Below are 19,513 nucleotides of genomic sequence, written 5' to 3'. Positions count from 1 at the left end.
TGTACTATAACTTTTATATACTACGTAACTTCTTATATGGTAACATTTAGAGGAGGGACCCTCCCCCCCCCCCCCCCAATCTATCCTTGATTATTTGTGCTACAACTAAAAGTTATACTCTATATCAACAGGTTTTATTCAATACTTAATTCTCTTCTGGCACACCTACTCATGAACTGAAGACAGTAAATACTTAAGTCACATTATTTAAATACTTATTTAATGTGTGTTGTTGATAATTTACAGTGAAATTAAGGTAATTTGGAACTATACAGCACAAAGAGATGATGAAATGACTATTGAAGTTGGCCAGGTAATATAATTAGAGATGTGTGTGTTTGTTGATGTAGTGTGTGTGTGTGTGTGTGCGTGTGCGTGTGCGTGTGCGTGTGCGTGTGCATGTGCGTGTGCGTGTGTGTGTTTGTATATACATTGGATAGGCATGGCACAGTTATGAGGAATATGACTATAAGCTATGCACATGGTTTCCAAGGGGACTAATAAAGAATGTGCCGGCCATATTTCAGCTGTAGCACATAGCACATCCTATCAGCTAGTGTAACAGAAGGATACTCTGTCATTATAGGAGATATATAACTGAGATGACTATTTGTGATCGAATTGAGGAATGACACACCACAGAATAGACACTCCATGTAGGCAATCAATAGATGACTTACCATTGTGATCACTGTAGTGACAAGACACAATTACCCATTAGTAATCTAGTAGTGAATTGGTTTAAGCATTTGTAGAAAAGTTGCTTTCAAGCTGAAAGTGTGTGAAGTTACACTTTATGTTGTAATACCCCAGTGTGGCATGCTTGACCCATTCAGCATCTAGCGATAACTCACCAACAAGTAGAGTGCCTTGTAGGCAAAACTGAGGTGCCAATAACTATTCTACAAGTGCATTTTGGGTTTAACTGGTCTCTGTCCCACCCTAATTTGAAGCAGTGGAGTTCATAAACAGTGTGTCAGTAAGGATGCAATTTGCATTTATACGGCTTTAATTTTGCTGTATTGGTGGATTTAGTTTGATGGTTCTTTCTTTCAACTGAATATGTAAATGTATACCATCTCTCACATTCTATACACTGGGGTTAACATTCATTTACAGGGTTTACCTACCACATACATACTCCCAGTTTCTTCTTTGATGCATGAATTTACTGAGATAAAATATGTGTATTCATGTATATTTATTATAGAAAGGAATTGCCACAACGCGTTCAGATGATAGGTATTTCATGGTAGAGATTAATGGAAAGTGTGGCAGAGTTCCTGGTACCTGCATTCAAATTAACAAGTAAAAATTTACTGGCTGATAGATATCTTATTATTATACTATGCACCATGAGTTTTATGTGAAGGGTGACATATTTGTGAAGCAGCCAAACTCCACTAGCAGTAAATCTTATTCTTACTATGGTAGACACATAAATGTCATCAGTATCTTTTACATACTACAGTACAAATAGTGTGTCTTTGCAAACCCTGGTTGCATGCATTAGAATATATTTGTTGTAGTCTTCTAGCAAAACATTTGTGAGCTCAGCTCTTTCACAAATTTCATACACATAAAACTCATTATATACGTATATATGGTATACATGTGCTTTGCAGTAATTGAAGAATGAGAAGCAATGTGGCTTGTAACTACATAATTATTTGGTAAAGTCACTCATTGTTATATAATGATACCAAGAGTTCATTAGAAAGTACTAACTAATATTATGAAGTCTTGATGATACCCATCACATAGAATATCTCTCCTATATATATGTATGCATGTGTCGTCTGCATTGCCTATTTACAGATCCCTGCATATTATTGTGCAGGAATGTTATGACTCCAAATTTAGTGTTGTGTTCACAAGAAAATGAAATAAATTTTGTAACCAGCTACAACAAGCTTTGCTTTATTAAATAACCTGCAAAACAGCACTGTAATTCATTTGATATGGCAAAACATTAAGTTACATCTATTCCAAAATATTATGTAGCAAATGATGAGCTTCTTGCCTGCCCCTCCAAGCTGCCACCAGATTCTAAACATCGAAGATATCCTATGGGCTACAAGATATGCATAAAATGCTGTACGCATATTCTTTCTTACCCATTCAGTTCCTACAATACATAATAAGGATTTAACAGATATTGCAATTACATTGTGTGTTGCTCTTTACTTTAGTCAACTTATTACTGATGTAGAGCTAGAAAATGGTGTTGAAATTAAAATTGTCCGTGACTATACAGCTAAAGATGTTAACAAAGAATTGACTGTTAAAACTGGCCAGGTAATGGTAGTATACTGTATGTGTAGCTTGTAAATATGTCATTATGTTGGCTATACGTATGTATCAGGTGTACTTTACTAGGTTGGCAATGGCTCAAAAGATCCAGATGGTACGTATTACCAGGTAGAGATTGGTAGAGAAAGTGGCCGAGTTCCTGCTAGCTGTGTTCAGGAAGTCAGTAAAAAGTAGTTCCGTCATTAACATTTACAGACTGCAGATTGCATATGTACTTGTTAATAGTTGTCATTATTACAAGTGTTTGAATATGCTGCACCGCATGTGTTTAGCACTTACTTACACACCACACACATGTGCACACAGCTAAATCAGCCTTGTGATATTTGTCACTAATATTTGGTAAATAATTCCAGGGATCTGGAGGAATTTGCTAGGCAGCCACTCAGATCCCCACTCCCTAGCACTACATAATTATAGTACCTGAATTGAAATTGCATGCTGCTTCAGATTTATTAATTGCATGAAAAATACAAACACTCACACTACAAATACATCACTGTAACTACAGTACAGTAGTATCATGATATATAATGTTTAAGATTATGTACACAAAGGCAAAATGCCAATAACAGTCATTGTTACAAAGCTACTACAAAAATGAAATGTCATTTTCTCTGTGGTGGGTGAAGACGTTGTAGAAGAGTATCATAGGGAAATTCATCATTGATCACTGGAACTACAATAGGAAACAGTTCAATGAGAATGAATCTGTTTACTTGTCTCATATAACGTATACATATACTTACAACACAAAGAAAAATACTAAAGTATAAACACAATTTCTGTCAATCTACATGAAATACTCAGGTTACGGATCTTTAGTATATTATGGTATTCTGGCATGATAATCCAACCCTATGTACAATACCACCAAAATTTTGCAAGTATTTGCATCATCACCCAGTAGTGTAAGGAGTGTATGTGTCTATGTTATACCAACATGGCATTACCATATCTGTTTATTGAGTCAACAATTTAACAGTTTCTGTATTGATAGACCCACTATAATAAAAGTAATAAAAAGCCAGTGGTAATAAAAACAAACAAAAATAGATGCGATCTCAAAGAGTGGAGATTACTGTACTTGTAGAAATCACCCATACTGCATTCCTTACAATGCTTCACTATGCTAACATACCTACAAGTCGTAGATGTACTCATGGTGGTAGTCTATGAGTTTTCCACGCACGCACGCATGCACGCACGCACACACAAACTTGAACAACACACAGCTACTACCAGATTATTTATGACATGTGGTTTATTTTTGGTACTTTTTTTCAGTTTCTGTTAAGCACAGGTATGGTATCTAATAGTATTGCTGTATTTACTGAGAAGTTGGGCAGCAAAGATGATAACACCACTGCTGCACTAATAGATTCAGGATTGTGCCAGATATTTTACGACAAGAAAATTGAATGCATCTTCCTTCCTTGTGGTCATGCCAGTACTTGTGAAGAGTGTGCTACAAGAATAAAGAACTTTGGTAAACCTTGCCCTTACTGCAGGAAACCTGTGTCAACAATGCTTCAGATATATTTGTAAATATTTATCTATAGTGACAGCAGAACAAAGAGTTGTCTTATACTCTGTCTACTTTCTAACTGTATATGCTCAACATGCTATATGAAATGATAAGAATTGGCAAAAATAATTTGATTGTAGATTAATTACTATGACTTGGTTTTGATCTATTTTTCTGTAACAGAGCCTAAATATTTTAACATTTACTATAGTTAGACCACAGCAAGTTGAAATACTCGAATTTCATTGGCTACTTACAGGTATATATCTAAATCCTGTAGATCCCTTGTTTATGTCTCTGTCTCTGGGGCAATACAAAACACGGTAATTACCTGCCTGTAACGTTGACAACGCATGAGTGTTTAACTGGATAGCAAGTGCCGTTACAAATTACAGGGGGCTTGTTCTACTCACGAGTGCTACATTTATCATGTTACAAGCAGCTGGAAAGGTACAACAAGTAGCTGGGAAAGTACATGAACAAGCTGTGGTCTAAATTAGTTAGACATCAAAACACAGGGTTCTACAGAATTTAGAAACCCTCAGGCCCTGTAGTAGCAACTTCGCTTCGCTTGTGCACCACAACACAGGGCCTTTTGGGTTTCTAAATTCCGTAGAACCCTGTGTTTCAATGTCTAACTATTATTTATAGCATTTGTACATATCAATATTCAAACTGACTATGTGTGCCCGATTCACTTTTAGAATTGGTGGTTAAAGTCTGAATACATGGCATAGCCATTGTTTTAAAGCACATTTAGCGAATGAATTTCCCTGTTTCTTACTATTAACAGGAGCTTATAAGTGTCAAACTATAAATCAACCATGCTGTAATTATGTCTTCCCAGTATGGAAATAAAATAGCTAATTAAAAAAGGTGCAACCTACAGTGACTTTATAATTTAAATTGATGTCATACGGTAGCTTTGCAAAATTCAACAAACTGTGCCCCTGCACCTAGCTATGATTATGTCAGTCTAGAGGTACCACTACATATCCATGTTGAGGTCAGATAATCAAGTGAAATAGATTAACTAGGTATGAGGGTTAGCGAGTCTCCAGTGAGTACTATTCCTTCCTCTTTAATGGTAACGCCTTCCCGCACTGACGTTGTTCTGATGAGTAATGCTTGAACTAACCTGTCCTCTAAATTCCTTCCATCACCTTGAGTCCACAAACAGTCTAAGGAAGAATATCTTCAGATCTTGTCTGAGTTAGATTGCTTAAGAATCTCTCCTCAATATGACACTGTTGAAGTTAGTGTAGTGTCAAGTTTATGGAATAGGCATCGAATTCAAACTTCAGATTTCTAGCAGACTGTAGTGACTCAGAGTTTTGAAACAAAAATAAGAAAGTTCTAAATGTACAAATGAAGCAAATTATATGGTAGCCACAGTGACTTTTAGAAGAGAGTCAAATCAAAGGGGGTTACAGACCTAAAATAGCCATAGCTATAGAGTGGAACCCCTCTAAGACGAACACCATGGGGGATGTTGTTTTTTTTGTCTTTTGTAAAGAGGTACCCTCAGTTATGAGTGTACAAGCTACTAATACGATTTGGGACCTAAATGGATGTCCTTAGTAATGGGTCAGAATTCAGGAGTGTCAGGATTCCACTGTACATGTTAGGTGGCACCACTTATTGGCTAGCAGTACTATTATCATTAAGTTATTATTCCTAAGGAATGTTTGTTGTCATTGCATAGAAAATTGTTATGTCACATATCATGTCACAACATAGCTTAATCTTGTGACTGGTTTTCTTTTGTGTGTTTTCAAAACAAAAAGCTTTACTATCATACATCCAATATAACTAATACTTATGTAGCTAAAGTGCAATTTCTATGTAAGCATGCATTGTGTGCAATTACCTTCAGTAGTGGGTTTTCCACTATGAAGCTCTTTGATTATCTCACAGAACAACGTTCCAAAATTGAGTCGCTTTTCTTCTTTATCTCCCATTCTATGAATTCCAATTATGGTCAACTCATCTTTGGATGCTTTGAGTATGGGAGAACCAGATGAGCCTTTTTGTGTTTCATTCAGGTAAGCCAGAAAAGGATCTAAAATAAAAGTAAAACAAACGACGATGATGTGTTAAATGCTCTCATCACAAAACAGATAGCACGATCACATGAAACTTCAAATGGGCTCCCGATAAGTATATAATTATATACTCACCTGTGATTTGAGGCAGGTTACACTGAAGCGTGTCATGCCCATTAGCAGCATGCGGCAGGCACCAGTACGATCAATCAGCTCAGGCTAATAGCTCTTGCCGTGCTAGGCGATCAGCCAGTAATAGTTCAACGTCTCGGGGAATAGCAACAGTAAACTTCCTCTGACTTCGGAGTCAGCATGTATATAAGTACGATATACCTTGTAGCCATGGTTTATATATTACGTTTCCACACACATATAAACACAGTACTGCATGTGGTATAAAACAGTACATAAATTTATTACCAGCTTTGACACAATTGGATACTGATGTGTAAATTCCTCTGTTTTTCTCTGGATATTCAAAAATGTAAACAAGATCTCTGTCCAAAACAGGAGCAGGCTCATCTAGCTGTATGGGGGTAATATCATCAATCCCTTTTTCCTTCATTGCATCATCACGCAGTTCAATAATAGCATAATCCAACTATAATGACAAAAATAGTGTCAGTTACATCAAGAGTTCATACTGTTATTAAGCACACGTGTATATTAAACACATATTCTGTATTAAGCGTATACACATTTCTTGTGATTAACTATGGATGATAAGTGCACATGGGCCTATGCAAGGTTCAACATGAGACAAAATGTCCTGGGAAATTAATGTCTCCTTGAGCGCTTACATCTCGCTTATTAAATTTTCATAGTTTTTTTAGTCCTTTTTGCTCTACACTGACAGCTTATTGCGTACAGTGACACTATATCTTTAAAATAAACAGTCAATCTGCATTCATACCTGTTGGGTAGACTCACTGATAGATGCATTTGTAGTTGGCTTTATCAAGAACCACATGCAGTCTTATAATTACCATGTTCTTCCATTCTATAATAGCTAGAGTCCATAAAATAGAGTATTATGGACAGTATTTTTTGACAGAAGCTATCTGTAGCTGTAAAAAATTTATTATCATAGAGCTGTGTCTCTATACCCGTGCATACATAATTATATCATTATGGAAACCTCCATGAATATCCTGTTTATGCCTCTGACAATGTATATAGTTAGTGTAGTATTCATCAGCTGTAACTGCAAGTATATACCACCAGCCATGGTGCTAACCTTGTCAGTTGGACTAGATTTGTAGGATCCATTCACCATCAGGTCTGCCAGTTTGATTTGTTTCTCTTGACCTAAAACTTTAATGAGAGAAGCTTTGCAGTCATCTTCAGTTTCGAATACATGATGGTTGGTTACTAGAACAGTGCGAGGTATTTTTTTCAGTGTAACTAAGCCAATAAATCCAGTTGCATGCTTAGTCTTCCTGTATGGTAGTTAGCACAAAATAACATGAAGGTACATACTATCTTACCGATATATAACACAAACTGCTTTCTTCACTCTGTGTTCTGTCTCATCACTGATTGCAGCAACACCAATAGTATCATTATATTCAGTAGCTATCTCAAGCTCCATTCCTTTTAGAACTGTGCCTGAATTGCTGTCAGCATCTTTATTATCATTCTGACCTTTCTTATCTACAAATAATAAAGTCAAGATAGAGAAAGAATTAAGTACTACATATTTACCAACTACTGAATCAGATGTTTTGCTTTTACCATTGGTGACACCACTACTTCCAGACTTTTCAGTACACTTATCATCCTGTTTCTTATCATCTACACATGATATGTCAGCAATTGATAATATAAGAAAGAAAAAGCATTTAACATATTGTGTAAAATAAGTACTGACATAAGCACAGTTAGTTCAAAGGGTGCACAAACCAAGATGATATATATGTCAATCCCACCTGAAATTGTGTGTCTTGTGATTTAAACATTGTGGTATTCTAGCCCCCAGCCCCCTCCCCTTTTCACCACCTATGCTAGTAACATATTCACATATTAGGATCATGGCATAAATATTCCAGATCATATGCAGGTTGCCAAGGATGGCATTGTAATCGATTGTGTGTGCAAGGATGTTGCATGGTTGCATTATACTTAGCAACACATACTAAAATCAACCCATATACTCATCATTGATGATTTGCTGGAATGGCTGGGGTAGCACAGACAGTGTGGCACAGGTAGGAGCATTGAGTGCTGGTTGGCTTGAATGCTGAATGATTATTCAGGTTGTTATAAACTCCTAAAGCAGGGGTTCCTCCATGATAGGAGAGAGTTTGCTGGCTGTTGGCCTCAGACTAAATTGCTGTGTCTGCAAAGGAGTGGCCTGTTGTGTGGAAGTAACTTCCTGTAAGTATTGCTGTAGTAGTGCTGCAAACTGGGTCTGTAAAGTGGGTGGTACGACAATGGCCTCTGGAGCTGTGGTGGGCATTAGGAGTTGGTGAGGTGCAGGGGACGAGGATGGGTGTTGCAGCTTCAAAGCTATGCTCATCAGTAGCAAGGCAGTGGGTGGCAGCACAATCGTTGGGAGGCGAGGTGGGCAGTGACGCCATCCTTGACATTGGGGCCACAGCACTCAATGATGTAGCATTAGGGTGTTCAACAACGTAGTTAGTAGGGAATTGGAAAATGTGGTTTGTCACTTGGTCATCATGGAGTTTTCCCTACCTTCCTGCCTGTTGGGAGAGCGCTTCTACTTGACACCGTCAGACTGTCAGCTGAAGACAACCGATGTAGAAGGATATCAGTAGCTTTTTATGCCTCGTCAGTGTAGTCAGTTGCTTGACTATCACAAATTTTCCTTCCTTGTTGACACTCAGGCTAGGTTTCCGACTCACAGGTGCAGATGGAGTGCCTAAGCTGGAAAGCTGACCAATTGCTGCAGGGTCATGATGCTGCAGCAGTGTACGTGACAGCTACTGGAGGTGTTGCCGGTGGCTGGACCTTGAGGATCTGAGAAGCAGGTAGCTAGCAAGTTCTGAGGTGAGTTCGTCACAGTATGAGAGTTCGTACTATGTGATGACTTGGACAATCACTGATAACAATGTGAATGCAAAGAACATTTGTAGCTAGCTACAAAGCGAAGACTGAGTTAGAAATTAATGATGTAGGGAAGAAAAATGGTAGCTAGCTATGTTGATTTACATATAGCTGACAAGGTTTCATTTACTACTGGGACGAGGAAAGTACTGAGCTACACCATGTGAAAACCAGAATGTCACACGTTCACTCTTCATTTAATGTATGTGTGTGTGCGTGTGTGTATGTGTATGACTGTGCCTGGTGGTATTGTGGGGTGTATCATTTACCTTGCTATACTGTGCCTTCCCAAGCATCTGCACAAGGGTACCCCCAAATTGTGTACGAAAGTCCCAATATTTACATATTTCACTAAATACAACATTAATTTTTATTAATAAAATGTTTTACTTCTACTTGGCAGATGAAACAGTAGACCACAGGAGTCTCAACAAGTACTCCAATTCAGTAAGTATCGTAATACTGCTATACTGACTTGCACTTGTTGAGAACAAATGGGAACAAAAATATCTGAGTATATGATTCCAATTTCAGGATTTCTAAATATTTAATGGAAATCTAATTGGATTTCTCAGATATAGTGTACAAGAGCCCAAACCGTTGGCGATCCCCCACATCTGGATCTGCACGCCTGAGACTAGGCTAGGCTCCTATCATAGCTACTTTTATTGTAATTTATTTTTCATGTATAGCCTATAGCTACATATGGTATGTAGCTATATTGCCAGTCTGAAAACTTGCAATCAATGAAACAGTGTTAGCTATAGCTATAAAGCCATGAAAAGGTGTGTGTAGTAGTCTCAGTATTGTCACTTATAGCATGGCTTCTTCACATAGCTCTTGATAATTTGACTGTTAAGTCAGTACAGCTGATACCGTATAGCCTAAATATTTTGAGGGGCAAATTTTTCGAGGTTGAGCAATGTTGTGAAAAATAAAAATTTTCACAGATTTTTGTGAACTCTCCCAAAATGTATTAGACTATATGGAAGTCTAAATATTTAAGGATAAAATTTTCACTAATGACCCCCAAAACTGTAAAATCAGCAAAAAATTTCCTCCTCAAAATATTTAGGGTATACAGTATACAACACACTAAGTACACACGCATGCACACACACACACACACACACACACACGCACGCACTTATAGACAGGCTATATTTTTATGGTTTGCATGCTGGTAGTGGCATCAGTGGTGATGATCCATCAAGGCCGGGGACACTCCTACAGTGTGTGACAATGAAAGCCAGCATACTATAGTGTGTGTGAGATAGCAGTAATTTGGCAGTTGAAATGTCAATGTAGATAAGGCAGTGTTGTACAGTTGTTGGTGATTCCTTGAGAATTGACAATGACATGGCTGGGTGGTGGCCTCGGTGCTCAATGTCGACGATTTGCAGCAAAGAGGGTCAATGACAGCCAGTGAGGAGATGAAAAATGCCAGATGGCAATGGTGGTTGCAAAACATGGAAGAGTGTTGGTGAGTCATGACACTGGAATCACAAGTGAGGTGGTGAGTTGTTGTTGATGTCCTTATGGCAGTTGACAGTAGTGGCTCACATCAGGGTTAGCATGCAGTTGTACGTGGATGTTCTTCATCAGAGTCACCAATGTCAACAGTGTACCCTAAGCTATAGCTACCAGAAGATTCTATCGCATGTAGGGTTGAAATGATCATGATTTTGTAGTATTTGAGTACTCTTTAGAGTTAATGATCGAATACTCACGAATACTAACTACTTGTAGTCATCCCCATATGACATGCTTTATACTGACTTTAAACTACTTATAGCTTTTTCAAGTAACAACAATGATATGCACACCGTATTAAAGTAGTGATGTTACAGTGTTCCTGACAAGAAATTATGTCAATCAAATACCATAGCCTTCATTGTGTCACTCCCTGATGGCATATGCATCATGTGAGCTGGGTCATGTGAGTACTTGAGTACCAATTTTACTATTCGATTACCAAAATCCTTAATGAGTACCTGAGTATTTGCAGTATCTGTTTAAGCCCCAATCACATGCAAACTATAAAATTTTACCATTTTCACAATTGGTCTTTATGGAATGCTCAACTTAGCATAGAGCACCTGAGTGTATATAGCACACTTCACCTGTTCACCACATCTGCTTATTTAAGACATTCCCTTACCAGTTGAAGTGTTGTGTGTAAAGCCATTACACTATATTATAGCGTATGCAGTTATTGCTATAACATTATCCCAAAGATGATCAAATGTGATAAACCTTTATTTTATACTTTAACCTACAACAGATGGCTTGTGCATGTTTTAAAAGAGGCCTGGTATTAAGGTCATCAATTTTATGCATTTGAAGGATATTATAAGAGTGCTATATAGTGAAAAACAAGATAATGTAAGAATGTCTTTACTATAGCTTACCCTGTTCATATACACTGACTTCCTTAAAATATTTTCTTTTCTGTTTCTTTTCCTTTTTAGCTTTCATTCCACCCCTTCTTTTTCTTTGTGGGCTATAAGCATTAATATTACACACATTACAAAAGCTATACTAAATACAATTACACATATAAATACCGTGCTTATCCATATCAATCCTCAAGTTTACTTCCTACAAGACATTTAAATTGGCCCATCACCAATTCAAGATTTCTGGCCCATAATCACTTCTTAGTATGTGTATGTACCAGGTCCCAGGATGGCACATATTAAAGTGGAGATATTCAAGTGAATAAAATTAACTAGTGTTTGATTTAATTGAAAGGATCAGATGAGCACGCATGTACAATATTGGTTTCCTATACATATAGTGTAAACTTATATAACATGTTTGCACTTTGGTGCTTAAACAGATTTTCCATTTCTTGGAATCATTTGTTTGTGCCCATGCATCATACAGTACAATAGTACTGTATAGTAGGGATCACAAAGGAGTAGGCATGGCCCACGAAATAATATCACCCAAAAACCAGTCTCAATTTTCCCAGATGACGATGAAGCACTATTGGTAAGTCAAACTAAGCTCAAAGAAGCTTTCAGATAGAGCTGAAATGCCTTCAAAAAGTTGCTACAGAATTTTTTTTTTAAATTATTTAATGGAATTTTCTACTGACTGAGTAATTGACTGACTGATGCCTTCAGACAAGCATAACTCGATAATGGATAAGGCTACGGGCTTGATTTTTTCACGGTTGGACGTCACTTCAGCCCGAGAGGTGCCTTTTGGCATACCGCAGTATGTACAATGCGTTCTTCATGGACTTACCAGTGTCCTCCTTTGTGTCCCATTCATCTTTGCTGACAGTGAAAAGTGTTGATTTGGTGGTAGCACGTGATGGCTTCCCTTCGTAATGGAAATCATCCGTATTTTTCATAGTAGCTATTTTGATTGCAGAGGTGCTTTTCAAACAGTTCTTGATTCGTACTGCTGTGTAATGAGTTGAACATAGCTGACAACGAAGCGTAACGGATACTTCACTTTTCAGACGATAATTGATATAGCTGGGGCGGCAGCACCATTTCTTTCTTTCGGTATATGTGTGGATTGCAGAGGTGCTTTTCAAACAGTTCTTGATTCGTACTGCTGTCTAATGAGTTGAACATAGCTGACAAAGAAGCGCAATGGATACTTCACTTTTCAGATGATAATTGATATAGCTGTAGTGCATGGTGCCATTTCAGATGCGGTATGCATGGGTTCATCAGTCATAGTAATTATTTACAAAAAATTCTGGGGTTCCAAGGGTTCTTTTTGGGATTCCAAGGGTTCCTTTTGGGATTACCCTTGCCTGCCACTATTTGATTGAAATATTTTTTAACTTGGTTCCACCAAATCAGTTCATCGTTCAAAGGAGTAGTAAAGACACTTATTGGACCTTCCTTTAGTATAAAACCACCCGATACATTTACCCTACCACATTGAAATATTAAGCAACTACTTTGTATTGATCAAGTCTATAGTTTGGAAATGGGTTTCTCATACTTCTTACGTAATTTTTTAACCAATCATACTTCTTATGTAATTTTTTAACCACTCATGCTTCTTTCGTAATTTTTTTAACCACTCAAATCCTTCTACAAAGGCCTACCTAAATGTGTTCATAGCTATGTGACTTTCCATTACTACTACAGCAAGGTAACTGACTAGACTCAGCTCTATACTACTGTAATACACACATGTATGAAATCCCTTTTTAGAAATCTGTATCTGTCACTAAGCACAACAAGTTTGTGCATGTCAATGTATTTCATCAGTGAGAGTATACAGCAGCCGTTGATGAACAAGAATGCTTAAAAAGTCACCTTCATGTGGCAATCTGTACTTTGAACCAGGAAAAGTGCATACATAATTCAAGATCTGTGTTACAGGGTTTTTAAAATTAAAGTTAAGGAAAATGGTCTTTCATCAGATTTAATGAGAACTAAAAGCAGGTAATTTGATACGGCCAATTGGCTGGAAATCTATATGCTATCAAGGCAACCATTGTTACTCTTATAGTCACACATGTGGTAGGCTGCTATACATGTAAACAAGGTCTTGAGTTCAGTCATTATTGTTTAACTAATGTGCTTACCAGACATGCAGTCTGTACACATACACATGCTAATGCTTTGAGTGTGATTCAGCCATGTGGTACACATATAGCAACTGAACGGTATTTCAAAGTAAGTACATGCATCATTCAAGGTACGTGTTGCATATAGCCACATGCATATGCCATTCAGCATAATACAAATACCTCAAATATTCAGATGTTATCATCAACTGTCACGCACACAAATACAACATTTAAACTTACTGATGCTTTGTTTTCCACGTGACTTTCTTTGCCTTGCCATCGGAATGAGAATCATTGATGCTATCACCAACTATACAGTATAATACATAAATTTACTATACTCAGCACAAGTTACGTATGTATATGGTACTTATTTGCAGGCTGGAATAGTTTTCCAGTACCTATATATGCACATTATACATACTACATGCACAATATACACGCTAGCCTCCATTTACTCATTGTTCACACTACTATAAATGCAGAAAGGTGCATGCATGGTATAAATATTTGATCAAAACCCTATAGTTTGCAAAAATGGCTGTAGGAGACATATCAAGAGCTTTGGTATGCATGACATTTTGTTGTTTATGCCATAGTGAATCCTTTCTACTGTGACTAATTCATGCAAGTAATTTAATTTATGAATATCTATATATAGGTAGTAGACAAATACCATTTATGGTAACAATGCAACCATGTGTGCCATGCATGTTTTCACAAATTGAAATATAAACACATGCCACTTGGTAGAGAAAGTGGTCACATGTCATTATCCATCTCATGACCTCAAAGAAATGTATATAGCAACAATGACACCTCAGAATGTTATCAAGTATTCCAAAGCACTAAATGTAGGCCATATACATTCCAACTAATAAACAAGGCTCACCAATACCAAGTGCCTTGAATATACATACACCCCTCAACCTCCTCTGGCCTGGTCTCATGAACCATTCAGTTTTGAGTATGCGGGAGTAGCAGAACAGGCCCATAGAGAGAATCAAAATATTTGGCATTATGAAGTTAGTGAGCACAACTGGACTCAAAAGTATCTGAACACATTTTAAAGCAAGGCTATAGCAGCTAGGCTTGCATAGTCTCTACAAAGCAGCACAGCTTGTTTGCACCCAGAGTGTTATATTTGTATATATATATATAGTTAAATGCATTGGAAAGAATACAAGGTTTGCGCTCAGTGTACATGTATATATAGTCGTATTGATTGTTAACTTACAAAAACTAATTTTACTTCTTCGTTATAAGTAAATTTTCGAGTTTGGTGCAGAATGATATACATGCATGCTTGCAGTCACTGTGGCTTGCAGGATTCAGTCATAAAGGTATATAGAAGAAACACAAGCCAGCCGGTTATAGGCTTGCATGGCATGTCCCTATATGCAATGAATGTTGGTTTGTCTACTTGCCATATACCTATACAAGATAAATTACAAGTGATAATGACCACCATGCACATGAATTAAATGATCATCAGTCATGGACTTGGACATGATGGCACAAATACACTGATTGATCAATTGAGTGATTGATTCATTGGTTGCTTGATTGATATCGATTGATTGATTGATCATTAAGTTTAGTGATTACAAGTTGTCAGACAATATAGCTAACATACTGTTTATGCAAGCCTTTATCCTTTAATACAAATAGCACGAAAAATAAATGTGACCCAGAAAACCGGTCTTATATCGCCCATGTCAGCAGATTCGATTTTCCACCCAGGACACAAAGCTACATGAATAAACTACCTAATTCCACAATCAAAATCAGCTAGACTTGAGTGGTCTGGTTTTGCTGGCTGCTTTTCCCAAGCCCAGTGGCGATCTGTATGTGCGGTGTGGGGCCTTAATGGAGCTCTGGTCAGCCTGGAGATGACTGTATGTGGCTGTACAGCTCTGTGGTGTTGAATAAGTACCTCTGCTGTGAATTTCCTTTCATTTAAGCCAATTTTGATACCTCAATGGCCCAAAAGTTGGCCTAATTCATCCCTACGCCTTCCTTTTCAATTTTTGAACACCATCTTTCCCGCCTTCCAGGCCCCCTGCCTCCCACCCCTTCTGCAGCTCGCCTGATAGTCAACCTCGGTTTTAAAACTGTCTAAAATGGCGGGAAACTTAGTTGTTGGCTACTTGCACAGTGGGATGCTCTGGCCGGAAGGTAAGGAATTGATGTAAAACGTGTGAAAATTGAATTTGGTGTACATAGCTTCAACCATTGACGAGCTACAACACACTAAATACTTAAAGCCGACGTTTCTCGATACTTTTAAATAGGCGATAAGACCGGTTTTCCCAGACTGGGTCACAAATTAGCTACAAGTACAAATTAAAAATATAAAAATGATGCATGGGGGCCTAGTCTCAGGGTACACTGTCACATGCAGATGCTTGTAAAAGAAGACAACTGGAGGTAGCTATGGCACACAAATAGCTACACTGACATATGCAATCAGAGCTGTACACGTATAGCTAGCTATAGAGTATAGTTATGCACACACGCACATATTTTAAGTACCAATGGACGGAGAGTGAGCTTGTGACATTCCGGCTTTCAACGGTGTAGCTACCTTCCTCGTCCTGGCGGTAACCGAAAGCGACTGCGGATTGTCAGCTATGTAAATCAACATACCAATATTAATAGAGCCAGCTTCCCTACGTCATCATTTCTAACAGTGTGCCCCGCCCGGGCCAATTCTAGTGCTTGACGGGCGCCGCGGGACGCGACCACCCAGCAGTAGCACCTCGGGGACATCCACACTGCCACTGGCGTCTGGATTCAGTAGAATGGAATCGAGAACGAACTAGGAGTGGATAGGCAAGGGCGGAGTTAGGGGGGGGGGGGGCTGAAGCATCCCCTCCAATTTTTTTACTACTGAGCTAGAAAGATGATAGAAGTTACAGTGCATCTAAAGCATACGTGGGCAATGAAAACATGGAAAGAGTGAGAAGAGAAGAGCTAATCTCTTCTAGGAATCAACAAGTAGCTACTAGCTAAAGAACAGTCAACTACTCTAATAGAACATCCATCTTTTATAAAGACAAAGACCAAATCCTATATATACCCCTTGAACTTCAACTTTGTACTCAAACCATACTGTAGTATTTATGCTCTGCCCTTTAACTATATGAAAGCTATAGCTGCCATCGCTTGAAAATAATGAGTACTTGTAGCAGTGCAGTCCACACCAGAGTGCTTATCATTTGGAAAATCTACTGAGGATATTCTTTTAGTGGCTGTAGACTTTATTGTTCAGTGTCTGGATGATGGCAAGGCGGTGTGTGCATCTTTTTGGATTTTCACTAGGCATTTGATTCATTTGACCACATCCATCCAGATGTGTTAAAATGGTTTCAAAATATTTATATGACCATTGGCACTATGTGAAGAGTATGGTTAATTTTTCAGACTGGAGGTCTATGAAATGTGGGATACATCAGGGCAGTGCTCTGGACCCCCTATTGTCTATGGTATACGTTAATGATTTGCCATCTCAAGTTCATTGTTCTGGTGTGACGATACGACACTGATTTGTTCTGCTCCAGATGTTAAAGATGCTTCTACAGGTACCTTGATGAATTCAAATCTTAAGGTAACAAGTCAGTAAATGCAATTGAACCTTTCGAAGTCCTTTGTGATGCGGTTTAGAGTTCCTGGTCAACGTATCATCTCCTGAAATATTTGTGAATAATATCCCTCTTACCATTGTATATATGTAAACAGAAGTGTTTGGGCCTTATTTTTGATGATACTCTCTCTTGGTCTCACCATGTCTCCAAGGTGTGCCAATCAATGTCACATCATCTATACTTGTTGAACAAACAGAGATTGATTTTTAAGACAAGTTTGTTGAAGTTGCTTATTGAGAGTTTGGTGTTTTCTTGCCTACTTTATTGTTTACCAGTTTGGGGTCTTCCCCTTACAATGACTAATGCGTATCAATCCTTTAAAATGTTTACAACATCAAGCTGTTTGACTATGTTTGGGTCTTCTTAAGTATGACCAAGTCTCACACCATCTCCATAGTTTACAGTGGCTACCACTGGGAAGTATCATTTACTTTGTGCAATGCATCACCAGTATTTTCAGCCAAACTATATCCCATTAGTTCCATCCATACCATTTGGTCATCAACATCAATAAGTTACTTGTACTACCCAGCCATTTGCCCAGCCACCAAGATGTCATCTTTCTTATGCTAAACGTTTTAGATTTAAAGCCACTCAGTGGTGAAATGCAATACTGAATGATATTTTGACATCTTCAACCTTCAAAGACGATTTATTTTTGTATATGTGTAAAACCTTGATTTAATACTATACCGTATGTGTAATTAGTTTTGTGCATGTGCTTGTAATTGTTTTTTGCTGTGTCTGTATATGTGAAGTTGTAACTTTTGTTTGTTTGTATATATGCTATGTTTTTGTTTCCTCTGCCAGGGAAGAAACTGACTTGAGGTTGCATTTAAAAATCAATCAAATCAAATCAATCAATGAGTGAAGTGGTTCACATGCAATGTTTATTCAATAAGGTTCTGTCAATGTTATCCGCAAAAAAAAAAGAAGCCAAGCTGTGAAAAAAAGGTATTTGATCTCAGAAAGCTAAATTTGCAATTTTTTTTTGTGAGGGCATACCCCAAGACCCCTTAGATAAAGCATGCTCCTCATGATAAGTGTGCTTACACTGCACTACTAAATGTATCAACCAATTGCCACATTTTTAGCCCCCCAGCTAAGCACCCCCTAGGGAAATCCCAGATCCACCCCTGGAGGGGGGATCTGGGGGCTGTAGCTTAATTTTCTTGCAAATCTAGCCAGGAATATTTAACAGATGGCAATTAAACACCTTACTGGTAGTTATCATCTAGGCAATAATTACCATACAGTTTCAGAAAACTCTTTGAAGTATGGCTTCACTGAGATAAGTCCTCAATAATGATTTTTAAAATGATTGTGTGGTGACAGTTCTATTAGAGTTTCTCAAGCTTGTGCAATGTTTGATTGTATTTTTTAATTTGAAAGGTAAGGGAGGGGGCAATAACATGTTCCCATCCAACTCCCTATCACCGCATGTTGCTCTACATGTGTCATGTCTCCAACAGACACTAGTAAGCTAATGCACATTAATATTAAGTTTTGCACTTTTTGTACTATATAGCAGTTTCTACATGGTGCATTGTATAAATATAACCATACCCCATGCATACTCATTTACTTGCCCCACTTCTAAACATTGTGAGACACTAACTTATTATCAAACTTTAAAGCTAGGTGATATGCCACTTTAATATCCCTACATTGTGAGCTGTACAGGCCTCATGTGAACTGGGTGAATCAAAACAACTACCGAATTGTTCAGGTGATACAGCCAAATCAGGTGATTTTGATGCCACTTGATTTAGTTTACTGACATTCCTACATTTGTTATCGTCTATCTTCCATATACCTTGCACTACTAATATCCATCTTGTGCCAAAATTTAAAAGTAATTCTTATTTACCAGATTTTCGCTTTAATATATATACATATATACATGAAAGTGTTCTATGACGACAATATGATATTAAAGTACCACCACAGAAGAAGCTCAGCCTATAGTACCTCCCAATCTCAAGTTACGTACGTAGGTGTATATGTAACAAGTCTTTATATGTATATAGCTTCTTTGCATGAAGATTTCCAAGACTGCCACGTTCATGCCACTCTTGGTTGTTTGTCTGTTCCTATTTTAAATGATGCCAGAGGCTTTAATTGTTTTTACTTTTAGACTAAAATGCTAAGTACTGTAACATTCTACAAATTTATAATCATTATTAATTTTTATTATTATTTATCAACACTGTGAAAACTTCAAAAATGAAGATCATACGTACGCAGATATAGCTAACTATGAAGTCCATAGTAAGTTTCGTACTGATGATTTGAAAGGTTCTGCTGTGGTGCATTCGACAATATGGCGTCCCATGATATTGGTAATGACATCAAGAAGGAGTAC

At 37.7% G+C, this 19,513-nt stretch overlaps 2 protein-coding genes across 5 annotated transcripts in view; one reads left to right on the top strand and one right to left on the bottom strand.

Moving 5' to 3' along the window:
- Positions 1-2,544, top strand: part of LOC136267136 (endophilin-B1-like) — a 43,956-nt gene extending 41,412 nt beyond the window's left edge. For both annotated transcript variants that reach the window (XM_066062208.1, XM_066062207.1), the window contains exons 7-10: positions 247-313; positions 1,211-1,308; positions 2,193-2,298; positions 2,380-2,544. In XM_066062208.1, coding sequence (XP_065918280.1) covers positions 247-313; positions 1,211-1,308; positions 2,193-2,298; positions 2,380-2,487 — 379 coding nt within the window. In that variant the 3' untranslated portion in view covers positions 2,488-2,544. The remainder of the gene's footprint in view (positions 1-246; positions 314-1,210; positions 1,309-2,192; positions 2,299-2,379) is intronic.
- Positions 2,545-2,755: 211 nt separating this feature from the next.
- The window catches only part of LOC136267132 (uncharacterized), a 40,495-nt gene continuing 23,737 nt past the window's right edge, over positions 2,756-19,513 (bottom strand). For 2 of the 3 annotated variants that reach the window (XM_066062202.1, XM_066062201.1), the window contains exons 2-9: positions 13,742-13,811; positions 11,364-11,455; positions 7,591-7,680; positions 7,374-7,539; positions 7,124-7,325; positions 6,307-6,487; positions 5,712-5,903; positions 2,756-2,992 (exon numbers count right to left, since the gene is read on the bottom strand). In XM_066062202.1, coding sequence (XP_065918274.1) covers positions 2,922-2,992; positions 5,712-5,903; positions 6,307-6,487; positions 7,124-7,325; positions 7,374-7,539; positions 7,591-7,680; positions 11,364-11,455; positions 13,742-13,811 — 1,064 coding nt within the window. In that variant the 3' untranslated portion in view covers positions 2,756-2,921. Of the gene's footprint in view, positions 2,993-5,711; positions 5,904-6,306; positions 6,488-7,123; positions 7,326-7,373; positions 7,540-7,590; positions 7,681-11,363; positions 11,456-13,741; positions 13,812-16,036; positions 16,156-19,513 lie in introns of those variants that run through there. The other variant, XM_066062200.1, reaches the window with a different exon arrangement.

Source organism: Dysidea avara, chromosome 9 (assembly GCF_963678975.1).
Source record: "Dysidea avara chromosome 9, odDysAvar1.4, whole genome shotgun sequence".
Lineage (NCBI taxonomy): Eukaryota > Metazoa > Porifera > Demospongiae > Dictyoceratida > Dysideidae > Dysidea > Dysidea avara.
The sequence above is the reverse complement of the archived record's forward strand: the minus strand, read 5'-3'. Positions and strand labels throughout refer to the sequence as shown.